Raw genomic sequence first — 27803 nt, 5'->3', positions numbered from 1 at the left:
TTTATAGTTTTTTATTTAAAGTCTTGCTGCTTCAAAAGGAATTTAAGATTGTTTTAAAATTGTGTACAATGTAAGACAAGATAATTTAAAAGACCATTATAAAAAGCAGCTAAAAGGAGCAGAAAAATCAGTATATGTAGGCACCTGGGAAAGCAAATTTCCTATCCTTTACTTTTAAAATCCCCTAAATAAAAATAAAAATAATCTAATAAAATAAAAAATAAAATCCCTTAAATAAACGCAAAATGTTTATGACAGTAGAGCAAGAGTGTCTTGATTCTTAAAAGGAGACCTCTCATTTTTAAAGGTTAGGATTTCTAAAAGCAATTTCAAAGAAGCATAAGAAAAGAGAATCCTCTAATACTGATGAAGGGCGGGCAACCAAAGAAGCTTTAGAAAACATTTACTTTCTTTTTAATTTGCAAGGGATAGTTATTTAGGGGAATATTCAGGTCCTATTGGCTCCTCTTCCCCAAGCTTTTAGCTATCCCCTTGCTTTCAGAAGGAATTGACCTGATAATAGCCAAGATAAGGTATGAGAGTCTTCCCTACCCCCTTAGCTCTCACTCTGGAGATCCAAAGACAGCCTTATTTGGTAGACAGAGGGTGTTGTTCCTGCTCTACTCTCAGTAGGTAATAATGTGCATCCCTCTGTGGAGGTCAGGTGACCTATAAGCCCTGAGAGGTAGTTGAGCTATTACTGAGTGGCTTCTGGGTGCCCCTGATGCTCCCCCATGCACTAGTGGCCTATATGGATCTATGCCCTGCATCTCGTTGTTAGAGAAAAGTGTGAAGTGTGAAGGACATTATTATTACTCACTCAAAGTTTCCAAGAACCTATTATATACTATGGCCCTGTGCTGGGGTCCTGAAAGTGTGTGACTCTCTGTCCCTGCCCTTGAAGAGCCCAACCTAGTCACAGGGACACACGCATAAACCATCAGTGTTAGGGAGACAGTGTTATTTTTATTATGATCTATCTTTGTGTCTCTACTCAGATTTTGCAAGTCACTCATCTGTTAGTTGTTTGTTTCTGAACTAGGTAATGGGGTATAGGGGAAGTACAGCACAATGAGGGAAAGAAGAGTCCTGGGCTTTTTTTATCTTATGTCTAATTTGACTGGATACACAACTTTGGGCAAGTCATTTAACCTTACTGAGTCTTAATCTCCTTGTCTGTAAAGTTGGGGCAAGGATGTCAGCCTGCTCACAACAGGAATTTGCACTGAGGCTCTGGTGAGGGGTTTGTGGAGGAAGAATCTTAGCAAGCAGTCAGTACTGTACAAGAGTGAGGGGTTGTTATTACATCAGTTGACTCACTAGTCCACCTCAGGGCTCTGAAAACTAGCTGTCTGTCTAGGTTGCTCAGTGTCTGAGATCAGACCTCTGGGGAAGGTACTCCTGGGAACTGCTGAGTGGAGACTACTACATGCATCCAGTCTCCGAATGGTAGCAAGTGACAAGGACAGCACATGAATGGCTCTTTCAGCAGTGTGAACAGGGCTTTTCTGTCTGCTAGACCATCCTCTTCCTCTTGACTGTGTCTGAGTGAAGGCTTATAATTAAGAAGGCCTATTTTTGGTGTTTTACAATTCATTTAAAACTGTATCAATTGATCCTCATGACAACCCTGTGTTTACGCAGGGATAAGAGGCTCAGAGAGGTGAAGTGATTCACCCATGGTCACCCAGCCAGTCAAGAGCAAATCCAAAACCAGAAACTAGGTCATCCACCTCCTATTTAGTCTAAGGCTAGTTGACTCTAACACCTGCTCATGGATGGAGAGGGTGCAGAGGGCGCAGCAGAGAAGAGGTTGGTGACTTGATTCCATCAGCAGCATTTGATGGACAAGGCAACTTAAGCCTGAAAAAGTTAACTGACTTGTCCAGAGTCACATTGTTAATACTGTAGGCTCTCAGAAATTAACTGTTGAATGAACAAATAAATGAGCTAGTAAGGAAGCCATGGGGAGATATTCACGAGAATCCTGAGAGTGTTCCCAGGATCAATAGAATTCAGTTTGTATATACCAAGTCAGCCCAGATACTAAGTGGGTAGGCTGCAAGTGGTTTAGACTTGTGGACCTAAGGTTTAGCTCAAATAACTAATGTAAAAAGTAGATATAGGACTGTAAGTGAGGTTCAGGAGAGCAAGTGCTCATCTGGTTGAAAAGATCAGGGAAGTGTCCATGGAGCCACAGCAGTCTGGGCCAGACTATAGAGAGAAGAAGGGCATTGAGGGTAGGGGTTGGCAGGGCAGCCAGGTTCTCAGCTCAGCAGACAGGTGCCTGGGCTACTTATGCAAGAAGCAGGTGGGGAAAGCAGCAGTTGGCTAAAATTCCGGAAAGTTTCATGCCCCCCTCTTGCTGGTGTGGCTCACTGCCTGTCCTATCCTGGTGGGACCTTGTTGCAGGAGGACGTCGATCTCAGGGAACTGGAAGACAAACACTGGCTCTGCAATGCTGGAGCAGATCGCCATGTCAGACAGGTGAGTAAGAGAAGAAGTCCACTCCCCAGCCCAACTTCCATAGTTGAAGAGGTGTAAGACATGAACCCTGACCAAAGGAAGCATCTAATCAGGACAGAACACAAAGGCCCAAGCAACCAGGTAACAAGATCAGGCAGGACTGGGTGATATGCTAAATTATGAAGATAAAGACTGGACATGATATAGAAGCTCCAAGAAAGGAGCAGTTACTCTGCCCTGGAATAGCCAAGGAAGGCCACCTAGATGGAGTATGTGAGACCTGCTTTGAGCCTGGAAACATGGGTGGAATCTGGAGAGCAAGTGAGAGAGCACTGTAGAGAAGGCCATATGCTTGATGGGGAGAGGGAGGGGAGGAGGCCAGGGGTGCGATGGTAGAGGTAGAGGCGCCAAGGAGATGATGAGTAGCAAGGAGGCTTGATATGAGCTAACACTCCAGCCTCAGAACACCTTCCCATCCCTTCCAGGTACAAGCTGTGGGTGGACACCTGCTCTGAGATGTTTGGTGGCCTGGACATCTGTGCTGTCAAAGCTGTACATGGCAAAGATGGGAAAGACTACATTTTTGAGGTAAGTCTGGCCCAAGGAGTATCTCAGTAAGAGACAACCCCCAAGGCTAGAGGCCAGGCTCTTAGCTTGAGAACTATGTGGGCAGCCCAAACTACATTTAGATTAGAGTCTCTTGGGCCAGGGGACGGTTCCCAGACAACACGACCACTGGATGTGCATAGCAAAATACCTCCACCAGTGGGGAGCTATTGTTTCCAATTAGCTAGACTGACCCATGCCATGGGTAAGAGATGCCAGATTTGGGTTCCTTGGGTCGTAGCCTAATGCTATTCCTCTGGGAATACTAGTGATTTACCATTTTGGGTCTCAGAAAGCTGGACTTGGGAATCATTTGGTTCAATCTGCTTATTTTGCAGATGAGAAAACTAAGGCCTAATGCCATGAGCATGTGCTCAAGGCCATGGAGTGAATCAGTGTCTGAACCTGGGCTAGAGTTCAGGTCTCCTGGATGCAGGAGATTCTTCTTAGCAGCTCTCTGAGCCTTGGAGTTGCTTTACTCAGCCTGGTCCTCTAACACAACTTTGCTTACTTCCTTTCCCCATATTAAAGGGAAAGTCAGTAGCAGTATGAATCCTTCACACATGTTCCTGCCAATCTTCCCGGAAGCAGGAAAGGCTCCTTGCCAGGAGTTGGTGGTATTTGCAAAGGATTAGAGTCAGAAGCCCAAAGTGGGCTTCAGAATCTACTCCATATAAACTACTTGGCACATAGTGTTCTAATCATATCCCCCTCTCTCAGTGGGACTCAGATTTCTTATCCGTAAATGAGGGTTGGACTACAGCATCTATGATCCTGGTTAGGTGGACACTTTCTAAAGGAGGAAAACATTTACCTGGACTTTGAGGTACAGGAAGAATCAGAATGATGGTGAAAATGGAAGGCATCCCAGGTCATGAGCAAAAGCAGAAATCTAGTTGTTTAATGGGCAGACTATGTGTGGAGATAGAAACTGCATGGGTGAAAAGTCTCAGAGATGAAAACTGCCTACTCCTAACTAGAGAGTTAAGGGAATGACCTTCATGTATTCCTGCTTTCCCTGACTGCAAACCTCTAAGCCCTGGAGCTGGGCTCTCTCCTTGCGCTCCCCCTTTCCCCACTACCTTCAGCCATGGATCTTTCAGTCTTACTGAACCCTGGCCTGGGTGACGTCTGGGAGGAAAGATCCAAAGCAAAAGTTTGCTGGAGGGGAGACTAAGTTCCTATTTCTGCAAAGGAACATGCTTCCAGCTCAAGATAAGAACACCAGTTTCATCCCCAACCTATCTCTGATGCCTTAAGTCTTATTCATTCTGAAAGTCTATACCAAGCCTTTGATGTTTCCAGACCTTTTCCTAACCTGGGCTACATCCTCCACTAGGTCATGGACTGCAGTATGCCACTGATTGGTGAACACCAGGTGGAGGACAGACAACTCATCACTGAGCTAGTCATTAGCAAGATGAACCAACTGCTGTCCAGGACCCCTGTCCTGTCCCCTCAGAGACCCTTAACCACCCAGCAGCCACAGGTAAGCAGCAGGAAGAGACACAGGGGAGCCAAGAACTATTCCCAAGCCCACTGCTGTAGACTGTGGTGGCTCCAGGATGGAGGAGCCTTCTCATTAGCAGTCTGCAGTATCAGCTATAGAACTGTCCAGAAATGGAGTACTGGATCTCTTCTCTCTGAACTTGAAGTCTCTGGGGAAACAGAGCCCATTTCCCTTGAGATACTCCCACTTTTATTTATTTATTTATTTATTTATTTATTTATTTATTTATTTATTTAAAGATTTTTATTTATTTGAGAGAGAGAATGAGAGAGAGAGCACGAGATGGGGGAGGGTCAGAGGGAGAGGCAGACTCCCCACTGACCAGGGAGCCCAATGCGGGACTCGATCCCGGGACTCCAGGATCATGACCTGAGCCAAAGGCAGTCGCTTAACCAACTGAGCCACCCAGGCGCCCGAGATACTCCCACTTTCAAATGGGAGGTCTCTGAGGAAGGGCTGGGTCGGACCTCTCACCAGCTGTTCACTGTCTGTGAGGGGTCTGCCACATTTGTGGAGAAAGTGTTTATCAGAAATCTGCTGGTTATAGAGAAGAAAGGGTCAGGTCCCTCATTCTGGAAGAGAGTGATGAGGTAAAACTCAAATTAGAAATCTGCTTTCCTTCCTAAGGGAGAGGAGGCAGCTTTCTTCAGTTGACTATGGTGTGTGACTCATGGCTGATCACATCCACAACGGCGGTATCCCAGATGCAGGTCTGGTAGGAAATCCACATTGAAGTTTCTGTGGCTCAGGCCCTGTGGCTCTAGAATGGGCCAGAGAAAGGCAGGGGTTGAGGGTCTTAAGTCCCATCTAGGAGATATCTCACTTTGCAAAAATGTTGCCCAACTTTCTTCCCACTGAACTTTTGCATAATGAAGTGGTAAAAGCTTGGGAGACTCCAAGAACTGGGTCCCGGTCTAGCCGTTCCCCGAAACAGCTGTGTGACTTTTAGGGGACGTTACTACCTTTTCTAGGGCTCAAGTTTTATCACTTGTACATAAAAGTCTCTCAGAAATCTTTCTTTCAAAATCCTACTTCAAATAGTTAAGGAGATAGAATAGACTAGTGATTTCAGAGTGTGGGCTTTGAAAAGAGAACTACCCAAGTTTGAATCCTGGACCCTTCATTTATTGGCTTTGTGACCTTGGATAAAGTACTTATATGCGGCTCAGCAGAGACGACAATGGCACCCCTCTCCTGGGGTTATTATGAGAATTAAATGAAGAACCTAAAATATAACACATATATAGTATATCATAAATGCTCAAAAAAGGTTACCTGTTGTTATTAAGTAAGTAAGCAGCCTCAGGGCTTGGGTTCCCTACAGCTTCCAGCTTCGGCATCATCACTCCCTTTTCTAAAGATCAGTGCCTTCCTGGGATTATACTGCAACCTTGGAAGCCAAGTAATTGGATTCTGGAAATCCTTTAGTAAAGAAAGAAGAAAAGGGGTGGGGAGGGAAAAACTATATAAACCAGCCCAGAAACAAATTACCCCCATTTGTCTTCTTATCATTTGAATGTTACAGAATCATAGCATAGGAGCACAGTTGATATTCATAATAATGGACCTGAACCATAAAGAAACAGTTATATTTAAGTCAGTATCCCACATGTTATTTAAGAAAGCTAGAAATATAATATATAAGAACTATCTGTAGAAATGACTAAAATAGGGGTGCCTGGGTGGCTTAGTCATTTTAGTGTCTGACTCTTGATTTTGGCTCAGGTCATGATCCTGGGGTCTTGGGGAGTCTGCTTTAGGATTCTCTCCCTCCCTCTGCCCTCCCCCCACCCAAATCAATAAATAATCTTTTTTCTTTTCTTTTTTTTTAAGAAATGACTAAAATAAAACTGTGACAATTCTTTGAAAAAGAATTGAAAAAGAAAAAGAAAAAGTCAGTTCTTTTTCTGGATCTCAGTTTCTCTACCTATAATATGAGATAGATCTAAATACCTTTTAAGCTCTGAAAATTTCTTTGAGTAGAATACTTCCATCCTTGGGGTGCCCGGGTGGCTCAGTCGTTAGGCATCTGCCTTCAGCTCAGGTCATTGTCCCGGGGTCCTGGGATCGAGCCCCACATCGGGCTCCCTGCTCTGCAGGAAGCCTGCTTCTCCCTCTCCCACTCCCCCCTGCTTGTGTTCCCTCTCTGGCTATCTCTCTCTCTGTCAAATAAATAAATAAAATCTTTAAAAAAAAAAAAAAAAGAATACTTCCATCTTTACTCATGCTGGATAAATGGGAGCTTCTGGACCAGTAGACTTACTTTGGGCATCCAAGTTGAGAGTAGCCCCCTTCTGTGGGATGCTATCATACATAGCTCGTATGGGTGTTTTATACCTTCTGTAGCTGGCTCACATGTGTCAAACCTCTGGGCAAGTGCAAGAATCTGTTTCTGTACCTCAGGAATGTTAGTCACCAGAGAATTACAGTAGAGTAATTAAGAGAACAAAGATTAATTGCTTGTAGAAATACAAGCCCATTATTTAAATGTTGTACTTAATGAGAGGTGATAAAAAAAGATTTTCCTGGTTAAAACAGTATCAGACCTGTTGTTAGATTTTATTATTTTGTAAACTTAGGGATTAGCAGATTGTTGTTTGTCCCTGCCCTACAGGAAGAGTGACAGGTGGTCCTTTTCTTCCCTTTAACCCTGAGAAATACAGAGAACATCTGGTTGCAGCTTAACTTATGATAGAGTAAGACAGCCTAATGCTACCCAGGTGAGATAAACAAAAATGGGTTGTTCTGGGATTCTGTGAGGATCCCTCAAGTACTTTTATAAATAGAAGTGTGCAAAACTCTCTTGGCCTTCTACAGGGAAGTCATTTTGAACTAGAATGCAGAGGAGACCTGAGTTTAGCCTTGTCCTTGCCACTGACTTACCAAGTGGCCTTGGGTAGGTATCTTCCTGTTTCCGTGCCTCAGCATCTTCATGTGTAAAATGAAGAACTGAACAAAAAAACTACTAAGATGTCTTCTAGCAATGAAATTTAGATTATACAAAAGTGATATCTGAAGCATGAAAGTTCAATAACAAAGAGAAATCACCAAAAAAACTTTCTACCCCACAGAAAGCATTAACTCTTCTTTGGTACAAGCCCCTTACTTTGCAAGCAATACATATTACAACTTAAATATTCTCAAGAAAAATCTAGAATGTATCAGAGTCAAGTCAAGAAACATATTAAGGAATGAGTTTTCCTAAATATAGGGACTCCTTCAAAAATCCCTTGTAGTAAAGCCAGACTGACTCAAGGATAAGCTTTTCTCTGCTCAGGATCATATTTAAAGCTACAACAGGATATTGTGGAAAGCACACTGTGGTGGGAGTCAGGATACTCAGGGGTTAGTCCTATTCTGTCATAACATTATGTGACCTTGGAACCCGAGGTCTATCTCTAGACCTCTGGTTCCTCACTTATAGAATTCAGTTGAATCAGATGATATTTAGATCCCTTTCGATTCTAAGGTCACATGAAACCTGGAGTCTGCCCAATTGCAAAGTCTGAGAGTACAGTTGTCTACAATATTGCCCTCACTCCTGACATGAACAGAAAGTTCAGAGAGTTCCCAAGAATTCTCTGGAAGGACTCACATACTTTACTGCAAGCTGTTACACTCACAGGGGCATTATAGGAAAGGATACAGATAAAAAATAAACCAAAGGAAGATGCACAGGGCAGAGTCTGGGAGTGTTCCAAACACAAAGATTCCATTGTCCTAACCTCCCAGCGTCCATATGTAACAGTACACATGGTGCCAATCAGGGAAGCTCATCTGAGATTCTTTGTTCACAGTTTCATTGGCTTTCATGTTGTAGGCATGCTTGATTGATTGACCACCTGCTTGAAATTGATCTCTAGCATCCCCATCCATGAAAGTCAGGTTAATACCTTGTGGCCCCAGGGACCACTGTGAGTCATCTCATCAGCATGTATTATCAAATGCGGTCTGAGGGGCTTTCGCCACAAATAAAAAGACACTCCTATTACTTATGAAATTCCAAGAATTTAGACTTATCTCCCAGGAGTGGGGGGAAAGAGCCAGATTAATCTTTGGGCAAGGCCAAATTCTTTACTATATACATGATTAAATTAAGTTAGCAAATATCCCTCAAATATTTTTAGCTTTTTGTGCGCAAGGGCTTATTCAACAGTGTTTCCACTGACTAGCACAGGCCTAGCTCAACGTGTGCAGTTAAAATTAGTTAATAGACTTAAGGCTACAGAGATAAATGAGATACCGTCCCTGTCGAAAATTGTTTATATTCTAAATTGAAATCATGACTGAATTCACAGAGGTCGTCACCATTTATCAGATGGTACCTTCTTGTATTCTCTGTCAGTTTCCTCCTGAACCTTGTGCCTTGACCCCAGGCCACCCTAAAGACAGAAAGTATACCAGAATCTGTCACATTTGGCAAAACGCTGCAACTTGGGCTTGAGGTCATGACTGTACTGGTCATATTTCTACCTCCCATTTCTCCCTGATGATAGCACATTTCCACTGGTTATGATTGAGGAGATATTTCAGTCATCCTGGCTCCAGGCCCGTGGAGCTGTCAGACCAGATTGCTTCCATATTCCCACTATTACATCTGCCAGTTTATCTGCATCTTTAGCCACATGAATCTCTTCTAAGGCCCACCCTCCATGGGTGATCTGGATCCCACCTCCTTTTTGCTCTCATGTTATCCCTCTCTTCTCTATCATCAATTTCTTCTTTTCTAGAAGATTATCACACCCACCCACACACATCTCCCATTTAGAAAAATAAAATAAAAGCCAATCCCACCATCCCACTGAAATTGCTCTTGTCAAAGTGACTCCATGTCACCTAGTTCTCATCTTCCCATCTTTTTATCTTGCATGATTTCTTAGTAACCTTGATGCAGTTGACCATGCTCCCTCTTTCTTGAAACACTTTCCTTCCAGTGATCCTGTTCCTGCCTGATTTTCATTCCACCTCATTGGTTTCTCCTTCTCAACTCCTTTGCTGGCCCCTCCACTTCGGCTAAATCTTCACATGTCAGTGCCTTAGAACTTGGTCTGTGTACTTTCGTTGGTGATCTCAGCTAACCCATATCTATCTCCTGCCCTGACCACTCCTTGAACTCCAGATTCATATTTCTAACTCTTGCTTGACATCTTTATTTGCATGTCTAAAGGCATCCTAAATATAACGTGGCCAAAGCAGAACTCTTTTTTTTGCCTTAAATTTGTCCTCCCTTCAATTTTCGCCAAGCAATTCATGTAGGCCCCTACCTGCCTCTTTGCCTTCATACCATCCTAGCTGTTCCTCACTGGTAAGGGACTTTGTATGAGCTGTGTCCTCTGTCTGAAACGCTTTTCCCCTTGTTTTTGCATGGCGGGCTCCTTCATGACAGTATAACTGACATTTCCTCAACAATCCAAAGTTACCACCTAATCACTAGCTACCAACCCTGCTTCTTTAACTTTCTGCATAGCGCTTGCTATCAGCTAAAATTGTTCCTGTCTATTTATTTCTTTGGCTCTTCCAGGAGAATGTAAGCATCTGAAGAGTAGGGGTGTCTTCACTGCTGTATCTCTAGGGTCTGCAGAGTAGCTAACACCTAGTAGCCATTGAATATATCATGGGTATACTAAGGAGGGTGTAGTCAGTGGTCAGTAGGAGAGTTAAAAAACAATCTGTTAAAACTGTCTGCCTACTTTTTATTATGATCATATGATAGCAATTCTATGCAAGTGACAGTGATTAAAATACTCCTCCTACCCAGACAAACCACTCCCTTCTTCTCCCCTAGATATGGCATTGGAGTACATACTTGTTGAGTGAGTTCCCAGGTGGAGTAAGTGTCTTTAACAGCCCTTGCAGCATATTAGAGTTGGTGTCAGGATCCTATGAGCGATTTTGGTAATGTGCAAATGGAAGGGATACAAACCAAGGGATATTACCTGGGTCCCAGCCAGAACTCTGCATGGTGCACTGAGCCTTTAGCTGCTGTCACTAAGTCACATTCCATTCCTCACAATTAAGCCCCTCTTGCTGGCCTCTTTCTTCTGTGGCTTTGGCAGCTCAGACTGAAAGAGCTTCTGGCCTGAGTCACAAGCCCTAAGAGCTATTTCTTGCCCAGTATTCTAGGTCAAGACCAGGACCAACAATGACTAGTTATTTATCTACCTTTCTCTTTCTCCCTCTCTATCCTTGTCTGCAGCTCCACCCTTAAAGCTTTCATTTCTTTGACTCTAGAAGAGCCCCTAAAGGAGGCTGAGGGGGAGATTAATAGAGGGCACACCTTGCCTTGTTGTCAGCCAGCCCCTTAGCCTGAGATGGATTAATTATAGAAAACAAAAAGCAAAGTCATTGGAGTGGGCCCAGGCTAGCTGCTTGCCCAGTTCAAAGGGGTAGGGGTGGGGGTGTAAGAGGCACTGGCTATGTTGCTAAAAGTAGGGAGGTGAGTGGCAAAGCCTTATCTGGCTAATGACAACTTGGTCTCAGCCTAGCTGGACTGCCAGCTTTGGAGCTGCCTAAGAGTTGGCCAGGGCAAGTGACTCCATCAGCTCTGAAGTGCTTCAGGGAGACTGTTCTCAAGGTGGCAGTGACACCTGGTGGCCAGTGATGGCCAAAGCCTCCAGGCTATATACCTCTGAAGCCTCCCCATAGGCTCTGCTCTCCCATCACCCACACACATCCTGGGGTCTGTCTTCTGGGATCTGAGCTGGGCCTTATAACCCAGGGCTCTAGAGAGGTGTATGCTGCTCCTGAGACTCTTGGGAATCAGGGAGAAATCTTAGGGTGGACAAAGCTTTCAAGTCATGCCAGTAGGGGTGGCATCCTGGTGCTCTCCTTCGTGTGGCTAATCTTTTTTCATTTCCCATTACACTGCTTCCACTTTTGTTATTTTCCTGTAAAGTCTTCCAGAGTCAAAGAACTGAATTGTTAATGCAGAGATTTCAGACACCAGAGAACTTTCTATTTGGCTTGTGGGTTATATCCATGAAGAGTGATTCTAAGACAGCCTTTGGAAGCATTAGTACACATGTGGTGTCCAGGAGGAAGATGAGCCTCTTCGCCTACCTTGAGCAGGTCAGACCACGCCTGCAATATTGTTTCCAGTCTGAGGGTCACAGTATAACAAGGACAAGTTCTAACTCTAACTGGAATGTGCTCCCAGGAAAGAACCAGGAGGTTGAGGCATTTGGCAAATCTTTGAGTAAAAGTTAAAGGAGCTCCAGTTGAATAGCAATAGTCTCAAGAAGCCCATGGCTTAGTACCTTCAGCTCTCTGGTAGCTGTCATGCGAGAGGACTTGTGCCAAAAGGCAAACCTGCCAAAAGACAGGAGTAAACTCTCTAACACTAGGAGAGGAAATGGCTCCTCTGAGAAGTGGTGTGTGGCTGGGACATCATCGCTGATACTCATTCAGGGGCAAGATGAGCTACTTGTCAGGGATATGGTAAAAGGATGGGCTGGGGGCTAGGGATGTTCGAGTAGGTAACTTAAAATCTCCTTCCAGATCTAAGATGCCGTGTGCTAGCCACAGACCTGGAAAGGGCAGTAATGAGACTTCAGAATTGAAGAACTGAGGTCCATAAACCTGTAGCCTCTGGCCTCTGGTGGGACATTCTGCCAGTCCTTTTTACTGGTTTTCTGGGCTAAAGAGATACTCAAAAATATTTCCAGACAGGTCTTTCCAGCTACAGAGGCTTGAAAAGACGAAGTCTCTTGAGTACAGGACACCAAGACTGAGAAGGGGTTTCATTGGGGTCTAAAGTGCCATGCAGTTAGGGAAGAGACACAGCTCAGATCCCAAACATGGGACTAAGAAGGACTTACATAGCTTAGAAGAAGTAAATTTAGGACAAATGAAAGGCCTTCCTGCTTCCCACAGCAGAACTGGCTTTAGGGAATTTGTTCCCCAGTGAGTGTAAGCTGAAAATGTGAGGAGATTTGAGGCAGGTTCAGATAAAGTCACTAGTGACCAGATCCCTTAGCAGACTATTAAGGGAAACTGACTATTTTGGGGATGTCTTAACTTTTAAGGGACATCTTTAATCACTTGAAGCTGACATTCTGACCTTGGGTGACCTGGCCCTTAGTGCCCCCATAGGTCTCATGGACTGCCCCCATGGGACACTTCTTATGTCCTTAGGAAATCACTGATTATGGGAGGGCCCCAATCCAGGAGATGAGCTCTGCCCTCAGTGTAGCAATTTCCCTCATGAAAGGAGAAGGGGGAGCTCATCCTTGGGAACCTTTCATAACCTTTCAGAGGAAGAAAGGTGGGCACTGGTAACTGCTGGAGTGATCTCAGAAAAATCCCAAGGTGCCAGAAAACATGCTGTCCCCTTTGCTCTGACTGAACCTACAACCTTCTGACCACATTCCTTCCTGCTGCCTCATTCCCCCTGGGGTCCTAGACCGGGGGAGTGGAGCCTGGGGGAGCTGATCAGAATAGCTCTGTGGCGTGTCCGGCGAGGAGCTTGGCCTGGCCTCTTTCCTGGGGCCAGACCCTGAGACCCTTTCCCAATTTCCTGTCTCAGATATGCTGAGTAAGCACAGGCCTTCCTCCTTAGTGGGGGCAGCTGGACTCAGGCCAACAACTCTCAAAAGTTGAGTCACTCAGTGTCTTTCCTTCCTCAGCTTTCCATCCTGCTGGGACCTCAGATAGGAGCTCCTGTCTCCCAGCTTGTCTGCTGAAAGCCACAGGATAGCAAATTAAACGTGCCTTTGACAAAACCCCATAAACCCTCATCCATGGGCTTGGTTTCTTTCCTAGACAAGTGATTTCCTGTCCATCCACCCCAAGAGCTAATATTTATTGTTCTGAAATGACTCTTCCGCATCTTCAAGAACCTCATTGGAACAAGTCAGTGATATACAGAGGGCATGGTATAACCTAGCTCAGAATCCCCTACATACTGAGCTGCTATCCACCAGGTGACAGGAAGCCACCCAACAATACTTTCTCCATCAACGCATTACAGTCTAGAGCTTCGTTAGAGCTGCATTCCTTTGGATTGATATTTATTATTATCTAAATTATAGTAATGATGCTCACTTATATCATTGCTTTGCCTAGCACTGTACAGTTTACAAAGCACAGACATTACTTTGAGTCTCACCACCCTTATGTGAGATGGTTTGGGCTGCTATCTATCTCCATTTCATACATCAGCAAAGAGAATACAAATGACTTGTCCAAAGTCATACAGTTTATAAGCAGGAGAGCTGAACCTTCTGGTCCCCAGTTTAGGGAGTGGTCTACAATGCTTTGCTCCATGCCTTTTTCATGAAGGTAAAAATGGAGAGAGCTGGGCCTTTGTCACCTTGTGTAAGGGAAACCCTTGCTTTCTTTCTCCTGATAACCAGGTGCTAAACATGTCAACATAGAGGAGTTTCTGATCTACACCTGCCTTTCCTGCCTCCCTGACTTCTCAGATTGCTAAAACAGTGGGTTCAGCAAAGTGGGATACCATCCCAACCAACTTTGATGGAAAGCAGTAGCACCCTCTACTTGCCAAGCCCCTAAAAGCCTGTGCCTGCAGACACCACTTCTCAGGCTCAATAGCCCTGGGGTCTTGCTGGACTCAAGATTCTGCAGCTAAGAAGGGCTTGTATCCTATCTCAGACAGCTAAAGAACTGAAAAATGCATGAAAGAATTAATGGAAACTCAGAACCAGAGAGCCTGAAGAAGTCATCTGCCTGCAACTTCGCGACCTCCTCCATAGCATCTCTGACCAGAGTTTGTCCTGGCCCTGCTTAAATACCTCTACGGCCAGGAGGCCAGGAGGCTCACTACTACCAAGTCAGTCCTTGACCTTGATCAGATTTACATTTGACTGACTTTGATCTTCTGCTCACTTAATCCTCCCAATTGGTCTGCTTGAGGAACTGAAACTCATAAGTTAAGTAACTTTCCCGAAGTCACATGAGGAAAGATGTCATTTCCATCCTTCTCACCATCCTATCTGCTCCAGATACCCACTTTTTCCCCATGTACCTATTTTTTAATTCCACTGGTGTCCCCCTTAAAGAAACACCCAGAACTAGTTCCAGTGCTCTCTTGTGAGGCTTATCAGCTGAAAGCAAAAAACCAGTGCCCTCCCCGCCTTGAGACACTGAAGCCCCTCTCACTGTATCAAATTTTTGGCAGCAGTATTATAAATGGAGACCCTCTGAGGTCATTGTCATTCTATAAAGCTGCAGTTGTTGTTTTTCCCCCTCTTATGCTGCTGTAAAGGCCACTTATTCCCCTTTTTTTAAGTGCAGCTGAGCACAAGCATTGGACTACATATTTCTTACCTGTTTGAGTCAACTCAGCTTCCTGAGGGAAACTGCAGCTCAGTCTTGGCCATGGGCTCCTGCTGCGAGCTGGCTACAGGCCAGACTTTGGCAGTGACGCCAGAGTGGCCAGACTTTTGTGGAATTCAGCATCTCAGGCGGTTCTTGGTGACTGGAGACAGATCCCATGGCGGCCAAACCCCACGGGAATAGCCCTAAGCCTCAACAGATGGATGGCTTGTGGGTGGAGCTAGAGAGTCTCAGCCTAGCAACGGACAGTCCTAGGGGACTCTTCCCCTACCCCTCAGAGTCCCTGGGAAGTCTTCAGTCCACAACCTCTGTGGAGCCAGGAAAGGGTGAAGCTCCCTAGGCGCCAGACAAGGGTGGCCAAGGCATATTCCCAGGCTCCAGCTCAAAGGACTGCCTCTGGGAGCTCTTCCTCTGAAGCTTTTGGAAGGGAACTTTTGGGCTCAGTTCATCTATGTCTTATTTATATATTTCTGAGGCTGAGGAGATCCAGGGCCAGCCCTCATTTGTATGATTACCCCTGTCAGCTCATCCAATGAGTATCTGGAGTTCTACCATTCGAGCTTAATCTATGGGATTTCAAAGGGTCTCCCCCCAGCCCCAACCCCGGAATCATAAGTTGTCAGGATAGAAGGAACCATAGTGTTCACCTCATCTATCTCATATTTAGTGAAGGAATATTCTCTACAATATCTTTGTCCTAATTCTCTAGCCTCTGCATGAACATACCCACCTCCCAAGATAGCCTCCTCCACTGATTTTACTATAGAAAGTTCTTCCCATAACTAAAATTCTACCTTTCTGGAGTTTTGCCCATTGGCCCTGGTTCTGCTCTCTTGTTATATGGTCTTCCATAACCCTATCTAAAAATAACAATTCTCTTGGAGGAGAACATCTTAAGCTGTTCCTGACCAATGTCTGAGGTGATTGGCAGCCATCGATGGTATGGGGTGAGGCCCCAGGAAAGGAGACTGGCAAGAGCCAGTCTAATGACTCCACAAACTATATGAACTTTACTGTCTTTCATCTGAGTATCCTTCTCAGGCAATGAGAAACCATAACACTGATAGCTTGTCAGGGAGACCAGAGGAGGCTTTACTATCACAACTAAATAAAATTCTCTGAAGCCTAGGAATAGAGCATTGCAGGGGATATTCCATCATGGGAGTAAGACTTGGGTAATGACAGAGTTTCAGAGGAAATTCCTCATCAATATCACCATCATCTGTTGCATTTTACTTAGCACCTACTGGGGCCAGATGCTTATAGATACCTAGATAGATGAATAGATAGATGATAGATAGATGATAGATGATAGATAGATAGATAGATAGATAGATAGATAGATAGATAGATAGATAATCTCACTTAACATCACAGAAACCTTGTGAAAAGAGGTGGGTCCAGAGGGGTGAAATAACTTGCCCAAGTTCACAAAGCTGGTAAATGGCAGATCTGGATTGAATCCAAGGTCTTTGCAGCCCAAAGGCCCAAATTCCTCAGTCACTCTTCTGCCCAATCTTAAAGACTTGCTGCTGGACACCTAGGCAGCAGTGTATGTGTATGTGTGTTGGGGGTGAGGTTGATGTCCAGGCCCAGTCTTAGCATGTCAGAAGCCCAGGTAGAAAGGCCACCCTGTTACCTGTGCAGCCATTATCAAACACTATATTCTGGCCCCAGACTTCACTAGTTGGCAGCCAGGTCAAGAGAAAGAAGAGATCACAGTGGGAAAGAACTCTTGGGCCTAAAGTGCCCCTGGGTTAGGCAGTCTTGATGGAAGCAATTTCTGCTTCTTTGAGGCTTGTTTTAACTTTACCTTCTGCATCTGATATACAGGCACATATAGCAGGTCTCAAATTTAATTCCCTAACCTGAGCATTTTCAGAGCTGCTCCCTGGAGTTGATACCAAATACAATATGGTATCATATTACACATACAAAACTTCTATGATTGAACATTTCTCTCCTAAAGACTTATGCTCTAGTCCTTTTTGGATTTTCACCATTATTGTACTTCATGTTCATTTATTTAACAAACATTTATTAAGGACCTCTTATATACTCAGCCCTGTGCTTGATGGTGTTGGTAAAATGTCGATAGTCTTGAATTTTCCAAAATATTCCTAATTCCAACTGTTTTAACTTTTTAAATAAATAGTTCCTGTACAGGCCATATATTTTTCTTTGAGAACAAGGGGCATTGCATTTGTCAGGAATTAGGGGAAGATGAAGACACGTAGTCTGTGCCCTGAAGGATCTGTCAGTCTTGTTGGGAGCATCATCCCAGTCTTTAGGATCATAACACAACACTATGAAGACCCTCTTCAGTAGTATGAGTCTTCTAAGTGCTGTTTCAGGATGTCAGAGCAGAGATTACAGTCAAAAGGGGCAGTCAGAAGGGAATATTTCATGGATGAGGTAGAAAGTGACTTAGACATCTAGGATGTATTGGATGGGATTGGTAAAACAGGTGGAAAGGTATTCCTGGAGGGTAACATGGTGTGGCCTAGCCTAGAGAATAAAGAGTGAGGGGTTGTGCCTGGAGGGAGCAGGTGTGTTTAGGACATGAGGGAGAGAGAAGGCTAGGAAGGTCATTTCCAACCATGCTGAAGCGAGTTTTAGATGTCAGCCTGAGGGATATGGTTGTCATCCTGTTGGCAATGGGAAGAAAATGTGAGCATCAGGTTGCCTAGCCTCACAGCCCATCTGCATCAGCCTCTACCGTGTAACCCTGGGCAAATTACCTGACTTGGTTAGGCCTCAGTTTCTTTGTCGAAAGATTAGGGGTGTTGATAATAATAGCATCTACCTCATAGAGGTCCTTTGAGGTTTGCGATACTTTATCAAAATGTCCATCATGTTACCTGTCACATATGCATGTGTTAGCTATACATTATTAGAGCAGTCAAGTGACACAATTTGGGAAGGAGTGTAGGAGGACACTAGGTAGGCACAGAGGGATAGATTGGAGAGAGAGGAGACTAAAGCATGAGGAGACTATTCTGGTAGTAGTAGTAGTAGTAGTAGTAGTAGTAGTGGTAGTGGTAGTAGTAGTAGTGGTAGTAGTAGTAGTAGTAGTGGTAGTGGTGGTAGTAGTAGTAGTAGTAGTAGTGGTGGTGGTGGTGGTGGTAGTAGTAGTAGTAGTGGTAGTAGTAGTAGTAGTAGTAGTAGTAGTGGTGGTAGTAGTAGTAGTAGTAGTAGTAGTGGTAGTAGTAGTAGTAGTAGTGGTAGTAGTAGTAGTAGTAGTGGTGGTGGTAGTAGTAGTAGTAGTGGTAGTAGTAGTAGTAGTGGTGGTGGTAGTAGTAGTAGTAGTGGTAGTAGTAGTAGTAGTGGTGGTGGTAGTAGTAGTAGTAGTGGTGGTGGTGGTGGTAGTAGTAGTAGTAGTAGTAGTAGTAGTAGTGGTAGTGGTAGTGGTGGTAGTAGTAGTAGTAGTAGTGGTGGTAGTAGTAGTAGTAGTAGTAGTAGTGGTAGTAGTAGTAGTAGTAGTGGTAGTAGTAGTAGTAGTAGTAGTAGTGGTAGTAGTGGTAGTGGTGGTAGTAGTGGTAGTAGTAGTAGTAGTAGTGGTAGTAGTAGTAGTAATCTAGTAGTCTAAGCAAGATATAGTACAGGCTTGACCAGCAATGGTCAGGAGAAGGTGGTGAATCTTAGATGTTGAGAGGGAAAAACTGATGGGTCTTGCTGCTGACTGGATGGTGTGATCTCTAGCTGGTGTGTTGAGTGTGGGTATTTCCGTGTCAGAGCTCAGACCAAGCACCGTAACATTGCTTGGAAGAAGGAGAGGGGAAGTATTGGTGTGCTTGCTGTGATCTGTGAGAGGGTGGGGATTGTAGATAGAACAGCACCCTCTGATGTGGTGTCACCAAGGACATTTCAAAGGTCCCCTGCCTCCTACTGCCCTAATTCCTTTTAGTAGGATAGGTTTAGGCAATGTTGTTAAAGACCATGACACTGGAGAGGGTAACACTTCAACTGTCCTTGAGTGGGGCTGAGGCCTTGGTAGGCAGGAGAGGAGAGGAGACTGATGGTGAGAATGGAAGGGCCGTAGGAAATGGGGAAGAGGAGAAACAGTTTTCATGTGGGAGTAGGGCTTAGGGGCACGTCACGAGGGAGAGAAGCACTGAAAAAGGAAGTGGGAGAATGCTAAAGACATGCTCAGCCCATTTCACAGCCTTGCCCCTGCAACTCCCTCTGTGACATCACCACTGGCACACTTGGCAACTCGTAGGCTTTATAGAGCATTTCCCTTGTACTGAATTTAAGCTCCAAATGCTCACTGCCTTTAATTCCAATGTTAGACAAACTGAAGTCACATGCATCTTCGATCCTGTCAGGCCATAATCAGAATTACAGCTGGGAGGAGAGGAAGCATGGGAGTGGAGCCATGTTGTTGAATAAAATGTATTTATGCTATTTGAGAAGAAAAAACAGCTTGGCCTTGAGTACTTTTACAAGCATTAACATCTTACTCTTTCCCTCTGGGTAAGGGAGGTTTGGGGGAAACAGATGACTGCCCCCTCCTTCAAGTCCTTCTCTGTGGGAGTTCCGGCATAGCCCAAAGTGTGGATCTGACTCCAGAGCCAGCTAGAGCTGATCCAACCCCAGAGTTAACTCTGCAAGAGAAGTGAGGCAAGTCTGGACTCATCACCTGGTCCAGCCCCTGCTCTCGGGGCCCCTGGAGTCCCCTAAAGCCCAACCCACTCTCTGGAGTTTGGTGTTGATCCTCCCTTTCCTTCAGGAGGCCAGGCCTGTGAGTACAACGAGGAACTGGAGAGCAGGTAGCCACCAGAGAAGAAACCAGGTGCTGTTAGAAGACTCAAAGCTTCTAGACAAAATAAGTCTAAGAGGGAGGGAAATGAAAAGGGGGGTTGGGGATCACAGACACTGCCTATCAGTGTGGGACTAAGCCCCAGACTGCCTAGACCTGTGCCCCAGCAACACCCCAGAGGTTGAGAACCCCTTTGAGGTGTTTCTGGAACAGCAGAAGCCTCTAGGCCAGATCCCATGGTCCCCATCAGATCCCACTGCACTCATGCCACAGGGTTTCTCTTTGGAATCTATTCGGAGTTTTGTTTTTATCTCTTTTGCATTTTGTCTTCCAGAGTGGAACACTTAAGGATCCGGACTCGAGCAAGACCCCACCTCAGCGGCCAGCCCCCCAAGGTTGTTTACAGTATATTCTCGACTGTAATGGCATTGCAGTAGGGCCAAAACAAGTCCAAGCTTCTTAAAGTGATTGGTAGTTCATTTTTCAAAGCAGAAATTTTAAGCCAAAAACAAACAAGGGAAGAAAGGAAAGCGGGGAGGGGAGCAACAGACCCTCCCATTGGTGCCGTTTCTGCGTTCTTTCAATGCTGACTGGACTGTGTTTTCCTATGCAGTGTCAGCTCCTCTGTCTGGTTGTTTACCTGTTCCTGTTCGTGCTTGTAATGCTCACTTATGTTTCTCTGTATAACTTGTGTTTCCAGGGCTGTTTGTCAACAGTGTACAAAAGAATTGTGCCTCTCCCAAGTCCAGTGTGACTCTATCTTCTGGGTGGTTTGATAGTATTTTTTTAAAGCATTACATAATGTGGGGTGAAATAGGACTGGGGGGATGGACAGGGGAGAAACAAAGACCACAAAAATAAAACCCAACTCCTGTCCTTCTCCGCACCCCCCAGGCTCAGATTAAAGCGCCCCCCCACCCCCTGCTTACCTCCATGAGTGTGCTTGGGATCTTCAATGAATTGTGCTTTTTGCTTCCTTTCTGCATGACTAGGGTAAATAGATAAAAGTTTAAGAGATTTTCAAGGTCTAATTTCCATAGCTTCATCCGTTGAATCTGAAGGCATCCACCTTTTTCTCCATTTGCTAAAATTTGGTGCAGTTTGAGTTTATGTGAATAGGCTGGCTGTGCCTGTAGAGCTCTTGTGTTTTTAGTGATGACATGAAATATAAAGAACAAGCTATTTCCAGGAATGTGTTCTGTATTTTACATCCCAGTGTACCTTCTTTTTTATTATTAACTAATTAGCTATGAGATTAGACAAAAAAAAAAAAAAAAATGGGGCCGCTGATGTGCAATATCAAAGTGAACTTGTGAGTATTTTCTGTGTGTTGATCTCAGTCCCCCTAAGTTGTTTCTTCTTTGCTGCTGTTTCTGAATTGGCCATATTATGCGCTTCTGTGGAACTGAGGCTGCTTTGTATTCCCCAAAGCCTGACCTATGTACAGAGATGATACTTAGCAACTGTGGACATAGGATGCAGGAAACTACTGAAAGTCTGAGAAGGAGTCCACCATTCTGCTCTTGGCCTCTCCCTAGGCAATCATGAGACCAAATCAGAAATGTCCCATTTCACAGATGGGGTACACTGCCTACAGAACTCTGAGGTGGACTCCTGCTTTCATTTTCAGCTGTAACAAGAGCCCTCCAGAGGCCAGAGAATGAGGAGTGTTATCTTTCCTGGGAAGAACTGTCTCTGATTTTAGCTCGTGTGTGTTTGGGGCAGAGGCTCCACAGCCATGGCTCTCGAAGAAACCTCACCAGTCTGTCCTCTTTGCTCTGACACACAGTTCCTGGGCAGTGATGAGGCAGTTAATTAAAGCAGGCCTCGGCTTCAGTGCCTCATCTTGCCATCTCCTAGCCAGGTTGGGATGGGCGCTGAGTGGTCTCCTCTAGCACTGTGGTCTGTGGGAGTTCATGCCAGCAGTTTGCATTTTAAAGAAGTGCTTCTAGCTCTACTGTTACATTCCTCTCACTTCCATACTGATGAATGTTACCATTCTGGATTCCAGGTCTGAGGAGTAGTGTTGATAGTATGATGTATGTGTCAAGGGCACGTGCCCTAGTTTCTTCTTTGGTTGCGGGCAGATTCTGAGGCTACGGGGAAATGCACTGAGTGTGAGTGTTCTCATCTGTGATCCCTCCCTTAGATGGTGATGCTGGTCGATCTGTTGTAAATATATACATATATGCATTTATGCACTTCCAGGTGGGTTGCGTAAGAATCAGGTCCTTAAATACCTCCCAATCTGATGAAATGGTAGAAAGGAATAAAGCAACATTTCCCAGAATGGAGGAATACATTTTTATTTTTATTTTTACTTTTGTCCAAGTAGTGAGCTGATGGTGGTGTTGCTTCTCTGCATGTTATCAGTGTGAACATCCAGGTGCTTTTCATGTGACATTTGTGAGCCACAAATACAAAGTTGCCATTTGAATTCAGTCAGGCTCCAGGGTGCTGTTAGCCAAAGTTTCTCAGGTGGGGGAGAAACTAAAGCAGGCAGCCTAACCTGACTATCATGTGCCCTCAGGCAGCATGCTAAGGGACAACTCTGTGGCCTGGGGGACATCCATGTCACAGTATAGGATTGCTGTTCAGGTGTTTTATACCCATTTCTTTTCTGATGTTGTCCCCTTTTTTTGTACCGATCCAGCTGGGAGAACCTCAGCCAATGCTGGAAGTGTGATTTAAGTACCTCTCTTTTGTGACTCTCTTGTACAGCTTAATGTGCAATAAAGGAAAAGTTATATCTGTCTTCAGTGTTAAGTTGTAAAGTTTCTGGCTATTCAAGCATCTCTGTACAAGTGGGAAAGAACTCAGGTTCCTGGTAGAAGAGGCTGAGCCATCAACCTGCTGTACTTTACAAGAAAAGGCTGATACAGATGAAGCCAAACTTTGGAAGAGGCAAAAACTGGCTAACGTGAAATATGCTGATCTGTCATCTTCATCTTCACTGGTTATCTGATTTGAACTTTGAACTTCAAGTTTTCAATCCAAAATTCCATTTGTGTATTTATTTATGTAAAACTAACTCTGGTATTCATTGGTAATTGATACGGTGGAGTCCATGCCATGTAGTAGGGAGATGGGCTGATAATCATGGGTGCACAGTGGTGTAGATGGATAATTCTGCCTCTCCAGAGGGTATAGGTATTCTGGTGTTTCTAAGATACTAAGTTACAACACAACTCTTAGCTGCTTTTGAGTTTCTATAAGCCTACTCCTTCCAGCTGGTCCATGAATGTGGACGCCGGGAGTGAGACTTGAGAAATTGGATCTCTCGGGCCAATTATGCATCGTTCCAACAGTCAGTATGCACTGATGAGGACATCTATTAAGTCAAAAGATGACTAAGGAACCCCCGCCCCTTAGCAAAATCTGAGCAATCAGGTATCACACTTACTGCCTGACAACCCCCAGAGGAAGGATGGCCTTTTGCCCCTCCAGGCCACCGGATGGTTTTCTGTCTCATGCTGAGAGAATGGTATCCTGGTCCTTTTGGGGGTGGGGGTGGAGGTGGGAGGCTGCTTCTTTGTGGGATGGTGCCCACAACATTCCCAGGGGAGAATAGGGCTTGGGTTTCTGGAGAATTTCACCACACACACGGGGGAGGGAGAGGAGACCCCTGAGGATGGTACTAAGAGGCAAAAGAGCACATGGAAACAGAATATTCCCCCTAGTCATCTGCTTGAGTTAATGTTAAAATGAAGCTCTGGTGGGGCGGGGCTTGGCAGTCAGACACGTGCAGGTCAGAAGCTGGACAGGGCCCAGTTCTGTAAAAACAATGCAAGTCTGTGATCATTAATGACCATAAAGCACACAATACTTTTTGAAGAACTTTCTTGTCCATTAACATCTTTGAAACACTACCTTCTTGAAAGACAACTAAGACTAAGGATTACTTTTTCATAGTTTTATGGTTGTAAACATCAAGGCCCAGAGAAGTTCTCTGACTTGCTCAGGGAGTCACTGATGGACTGTGTCTTGACTTTCTGATTGCCAGACCTATGCTCTGTACTGCCTTGTACTGCATCTACAGTGTAGAACCTGAGACCTCCTAGTAAACCGTGGGGCACGTTGCCCTCTACCTGAGGAACCTCTGGGGAAGAGGGGTGGGGTCCCTCTGGTCTGGGGGGGGCCTTCTGTAAAAGAGCTTGCTTCTGATCAGGGCCCCTCATCCCATGGTTTCTTCCTTGTCCTCCTGACGTCTGCTGTGCCTGAGGTGCTGTGTCTCTGAGGAGGTGCAAGTAGTGGCAGTTGTATGAGGGAAACCAGGGGCTGGCTCTGGAGCCCGACAGAGCCTCGGGTGGCTTCTTGTAATAGAGCTTATCCTTTTGGTGATTAACTAATCTCATCCTTTAAGACGTAGATTCTAATAAGAAAACCCTTTGATACGGTTAAATTATGAAGTTTTTCTTGTACTGAACCTAGGGGGCCCTGGGCAACCCCAAGGAATGCAACCCCCAGGCAAGGTGATGCCTCCACGTCGGCCTCCCCCTGGACCATCACTGCCACCTTCCTCCTCTTCCTCCTCCTCCTCTTCCTCCACCACCCACGGAGATGCACCCTCCAGCAGCAGCTCCCTGGCAGAGGCCCAGCCACCCCCGGCCGCTCCACCACAGAAGCCCCAGCCTCACCCACAGCTCAAGTAAGAGACAACTCAGCAGCTCCTTCCCCTCCCCTCTTCCTGCCCCTCCTCACAGACCTTAGGCTCCAGAGCTGCTAGAAAGCACCTTCAATCAGGCTTTCTTCTACAGATATTGTTGTGGGACTTTTTTTGGGTTTTGGTTTTGGGTTGTTATTATTATATATATATATATATATATATATATTTTTTTTTTTTTTTTTTTTTTTGGTTGGGGGCATGGTTGGGGGTTGATTGGGGAAGGTAGAAAAGAAGGAAGTGAAAGTCTAAGGTCTAGCTAGAAGCTCAAACCCTCCCCTTTCTTCCTGGGGAATGCCAATAAGGCAGAGTCACTGCCCCTTTCCTATTCTTATATTAGCTTAGGGTTTTGTTTTTTTTTAATCCTGTCTCCCACTCTTTTTTCCATTCCTTTTCTCTGTGTGCGTATGTGTGTTTCTCCCTCTCAAAATTTAAAAAAATAAAAAATCCTCTTTCCTGCCTCTGACTCACAGTTAGGGTGTGCAATCAGCAAGGCTGCCCAGAAGCAAAAGGGGAAGTAGTTAAATCCATTTCAACTTCTTACCTTCAGCTTTGTCAGAAGGAGGTTGGTTTCTGGTGTGGTCCACAGAGAGGGTCCAGATAGATACCCTGAGGAACTCCATCTTATTGGGCTTCCTCACTCCCTCTTCTTGGGCTTCCTCACTCCCTCTCTAGAAGCCCCCATCACACTGTCCTGCTTCAGAGAAAGAACTGAGGGCCCCTGAAAAACAGTAAAGCTGTACTTGGGATGCACCTGGGTGTGGATGGTGGTCAGTTCTACCCTCTCCTCTAGAACTAGAGCTGCCTCTTTGCACCATCCCCAAACAGACCTCTGTCATCACTATCAGCAGAGACAGCTGTAGCCTTGCAGGGATGGGAGGGACCCATCAGTGCTTTCAGAGTGAGGTGATGGGAATCTTCAGGGAGGGAGAAAAGGAGGCCACTTAGACATGGTCTAGTCATTGCATAGATGAGTAAACTGCTCAGAGAGATTTGATTAATTTTCTTTCTCAAAACTACTCCGCTAGTTAGTGGCAGAGCCAAGATTCAGGCTCAGGTAGTCCAGATGACCACTTTCTCTGGGTCTTCCAGCCCTCGTGACTGGAGGGGCATCACCCAGTCCTGCTCCCCAGCTCTGGCCAGTGGCACATTTCACATCTCACCTGACCCATAACTTCCCCTCAATCCAATTGTTTTCTGCATGCTGACTTTTAAAATCTCTCCTGCCTTCTCATTAGCCACCTCTGGCCCCAGTCTGAGAGCAGATCTTTGGGTTGCCATTGCCTTTGGGCTGAAGTTGTTGAATAGAGCCATCATCTGATAACAAGCAGGAGGCTTATACCTGGTGCCCCTGGCTGAGCATGCAGAGGGGGCCCTGCCTCCCAAAGGCCAGCATGTTGGGGCCCATCGCCAACCCTAATGGAAGATAGGGCATCTGTTCAGTCATCACTGCAGGAGATAAACTGCTCACACTCCTGTAGAAGGGAGTTTCGGGGGCTGCACCCTGAATGTAGGGAAGGGCTGGGAGCCCTAAGACATCAGGAGAAAAGTTCTACAGCCAGAAACCATCAGGAAAGAGACACAGTGAAAGTCAAGGAGATATGGCAGACCACTGGATATGCCAGACCTCGTATTCTCTTCTCAAGGACTGGGCTTGGCCTCCCGTCGACCTTCTTGCCTTCACAGTTTTTCTCTCTGAATCCCGTCTCTCAGGGGAGAGATTGGTTCCTAAAATGTATGTGATTTGGGTTTTTAATTAGAAAACTGCCTAATGTTCTTGTGTGCACCAGATATGTATCTCTTCTGCCCCTGGACACCCTGAACTGCATAAACCTCATATTAGGGCTCCTCTGAGGAAGGCTACAAAGAATGGTCATGTCCATTTTAAGAGCGGGTAACTTGAGGCCTTGGTTTATTCCAAGTTTATTTGGAATCAGAGAAAAAGAGCCCAGTATAAAGACCTGAAAAGGCCTGGAGGGCATTTTACCAAACATCTGCACATCACAAATGAGAAACCAAGTCCCAGAGAAGCCCAAGAATGAGTGAAGGGCAGATCCAAGACTTTGACCCAGGTCTTCTGATGCTGGCTTTACCACTTGACAGTTGATGGAAAAGAGAGTGCAAAGAGTCTGTGGTCCCCTGGTTGCTATATTTCATCAGAAGGGAAGGGTGTGAGATTCCTAGATTAGTACTTACCAAGTTGGGACCTCTGAAATGTAGCCTGTGGGCCCTTTAGCGTTAAGTATAAGAAACAGCCTTTGAGTCACTCCTCCCTCTTTCCCTTTTCTCTTTTTTCCCCTTCTCCCTCTTTTCCTTCTCTTTTCCCCCTTCTCCCTCTCTCCCACACTGCCCCCATCCTTTCCTCCAGTATTAGCAGCACTGAAGGTGAGGATAATAGCACAGGGGCCTCCCCGGGTCTTGGCAGTACTCCACTGCTGGCTTTCTCCTCCATGACCCTGGTCTCCCTGGGGTGGGAGTGGGGGTTTGGTTGTGTATCCTCATGTCACCGTCTTTCCCTGCCTCAGTGGGAACACCCCCTCTCACGTTCTCTCTGGTTTTTATCTTCAAGCAAGTCGCAGTCCCTGACAAATGCCTTCAGCTTCTCTGAGTCCTCCTTCTTCCGGTCTTCAGCCAATGAGGATGAAGCCAAAGCGGAGACCATCCGGAGCTTGAGGAAGTCCTTTGCCAGCCTCTTTTCAGATTAGCTCTCCAGATACACGAGGGTGCCTAGCCCAACCGGGAAAGGCATCTGAAACATTTGCCAATAGTCAGCCACACTTGGTGATGTCCCATGACCTTGACGTGTGTGGTCCCTTCCTCTGTTCCGCTGTGCTAAGTGATATTGTGCAGCTCAGAAAAGACCATGTGAAAGTCTCAGGGCAAGTGCCTAACCAGCAAGGGGCACCTGACAGAGAGAATAGAGCTGCTTTCCTGTAGTCCTGAGAGTTTCCTCTGAGGTTATTGTTTGCTGTGAGTGTAGTGGCCTTATTGTGACAGTGTCCTCATGTCTTATTCTTCTTCATGAAACCAGGATTCCCTTCACTGAGGACTCTTGGTAGCTTAACCTAGCTCAGAAGCAGAGCTAAGCATGCCCCCGCTTTAGTCAGTGCTGCCTGGTTGGGGAGCATATACTTACCCAAAAATGCTCTTGGCTGTAAGTGTTAGGAACCTACCCACACTTGGATCCCTTGTCATACCTGTTTAGCTGTTTAAAACACACCTGCCCAACACAAGAGATTCCTCAACCACTATCATGGTAAAGTACCTCTAGTCTGTTGATACTGGAGAGAACAAGGATCTGCAGTACCCCCCACCCCACCTTTTCTCTCCTCCGGAGAGCAGTTCTTATGTGCGTGCTGCAGTGATCTTGAGCTCCGAAGCTACACTGTAGGGAATGCATGCCACTGTAACAGCAGTATACCAAGTTTTGTGTTCATCTCCAAATAAATGTTAAGACCTTTGGTGTAATAAAAGCAGCAGCATTAACCAGCATTTGATTC

General features: G+C 45.4%; 1 protein-coding gene across 1 annotated transcript in view; it reads left to right on the top strand.

Annotated features, from left to right (window-relative positions):
- The window catches only part of SYN2 (synapsin II), a 205734-nt gene extending 178161 nt beyond the window's left edge, over positions 1–27573 (top strand). The window contains exons 8-13 of the mRNA XM_028101811.1: positions 2413–2487; positions 2952–3054; positions 4412–4561; positions 19975–20035; positions 24072–24288; positions 26873–27573. Coding sequence (XP_027957612.1) covers positions 2413–2487; positions 2952–3054; positions 4412–4561; positions 19975–20035; positions 24072–24288; positions 26873–27008 — 742 coding nt within the window. The 3' untranslated portion in view covers positions 27009–27573. The remainder of the gene's footprint in view (positions 1–2412; positions 2488–2951; positions 3055–4411; positions 4562–19974; positions 20036–24071; positions 24289–26872) is intronic.
- The last annotated feature ends 230 nt before the right edge of the window (positions 27574–27803 follow it).

Source organism: Eumetopias jubatus, unplaced genomic scaffold (assembly GCF_037043125.1).
Source record: "Eumetopias jubatus isolate StellerSeaLion01/CBP00866 unplaced genomic scaffold, mEumJub1_p1.0 scaffold_1, whole genome shotgun sequence".
NCBI classification, from domain to species: Eukaryota; Metazoa; Chordata; class Mammalia; order Carnivora; family Otariidae; genus Eumetopias; species Eumetopias jubatus.
The sequence above is the reverse complement of the archived record's forward strand: the minus strand, read 5'-3'. Positions and strand labels throughout refer to the sequence as shown.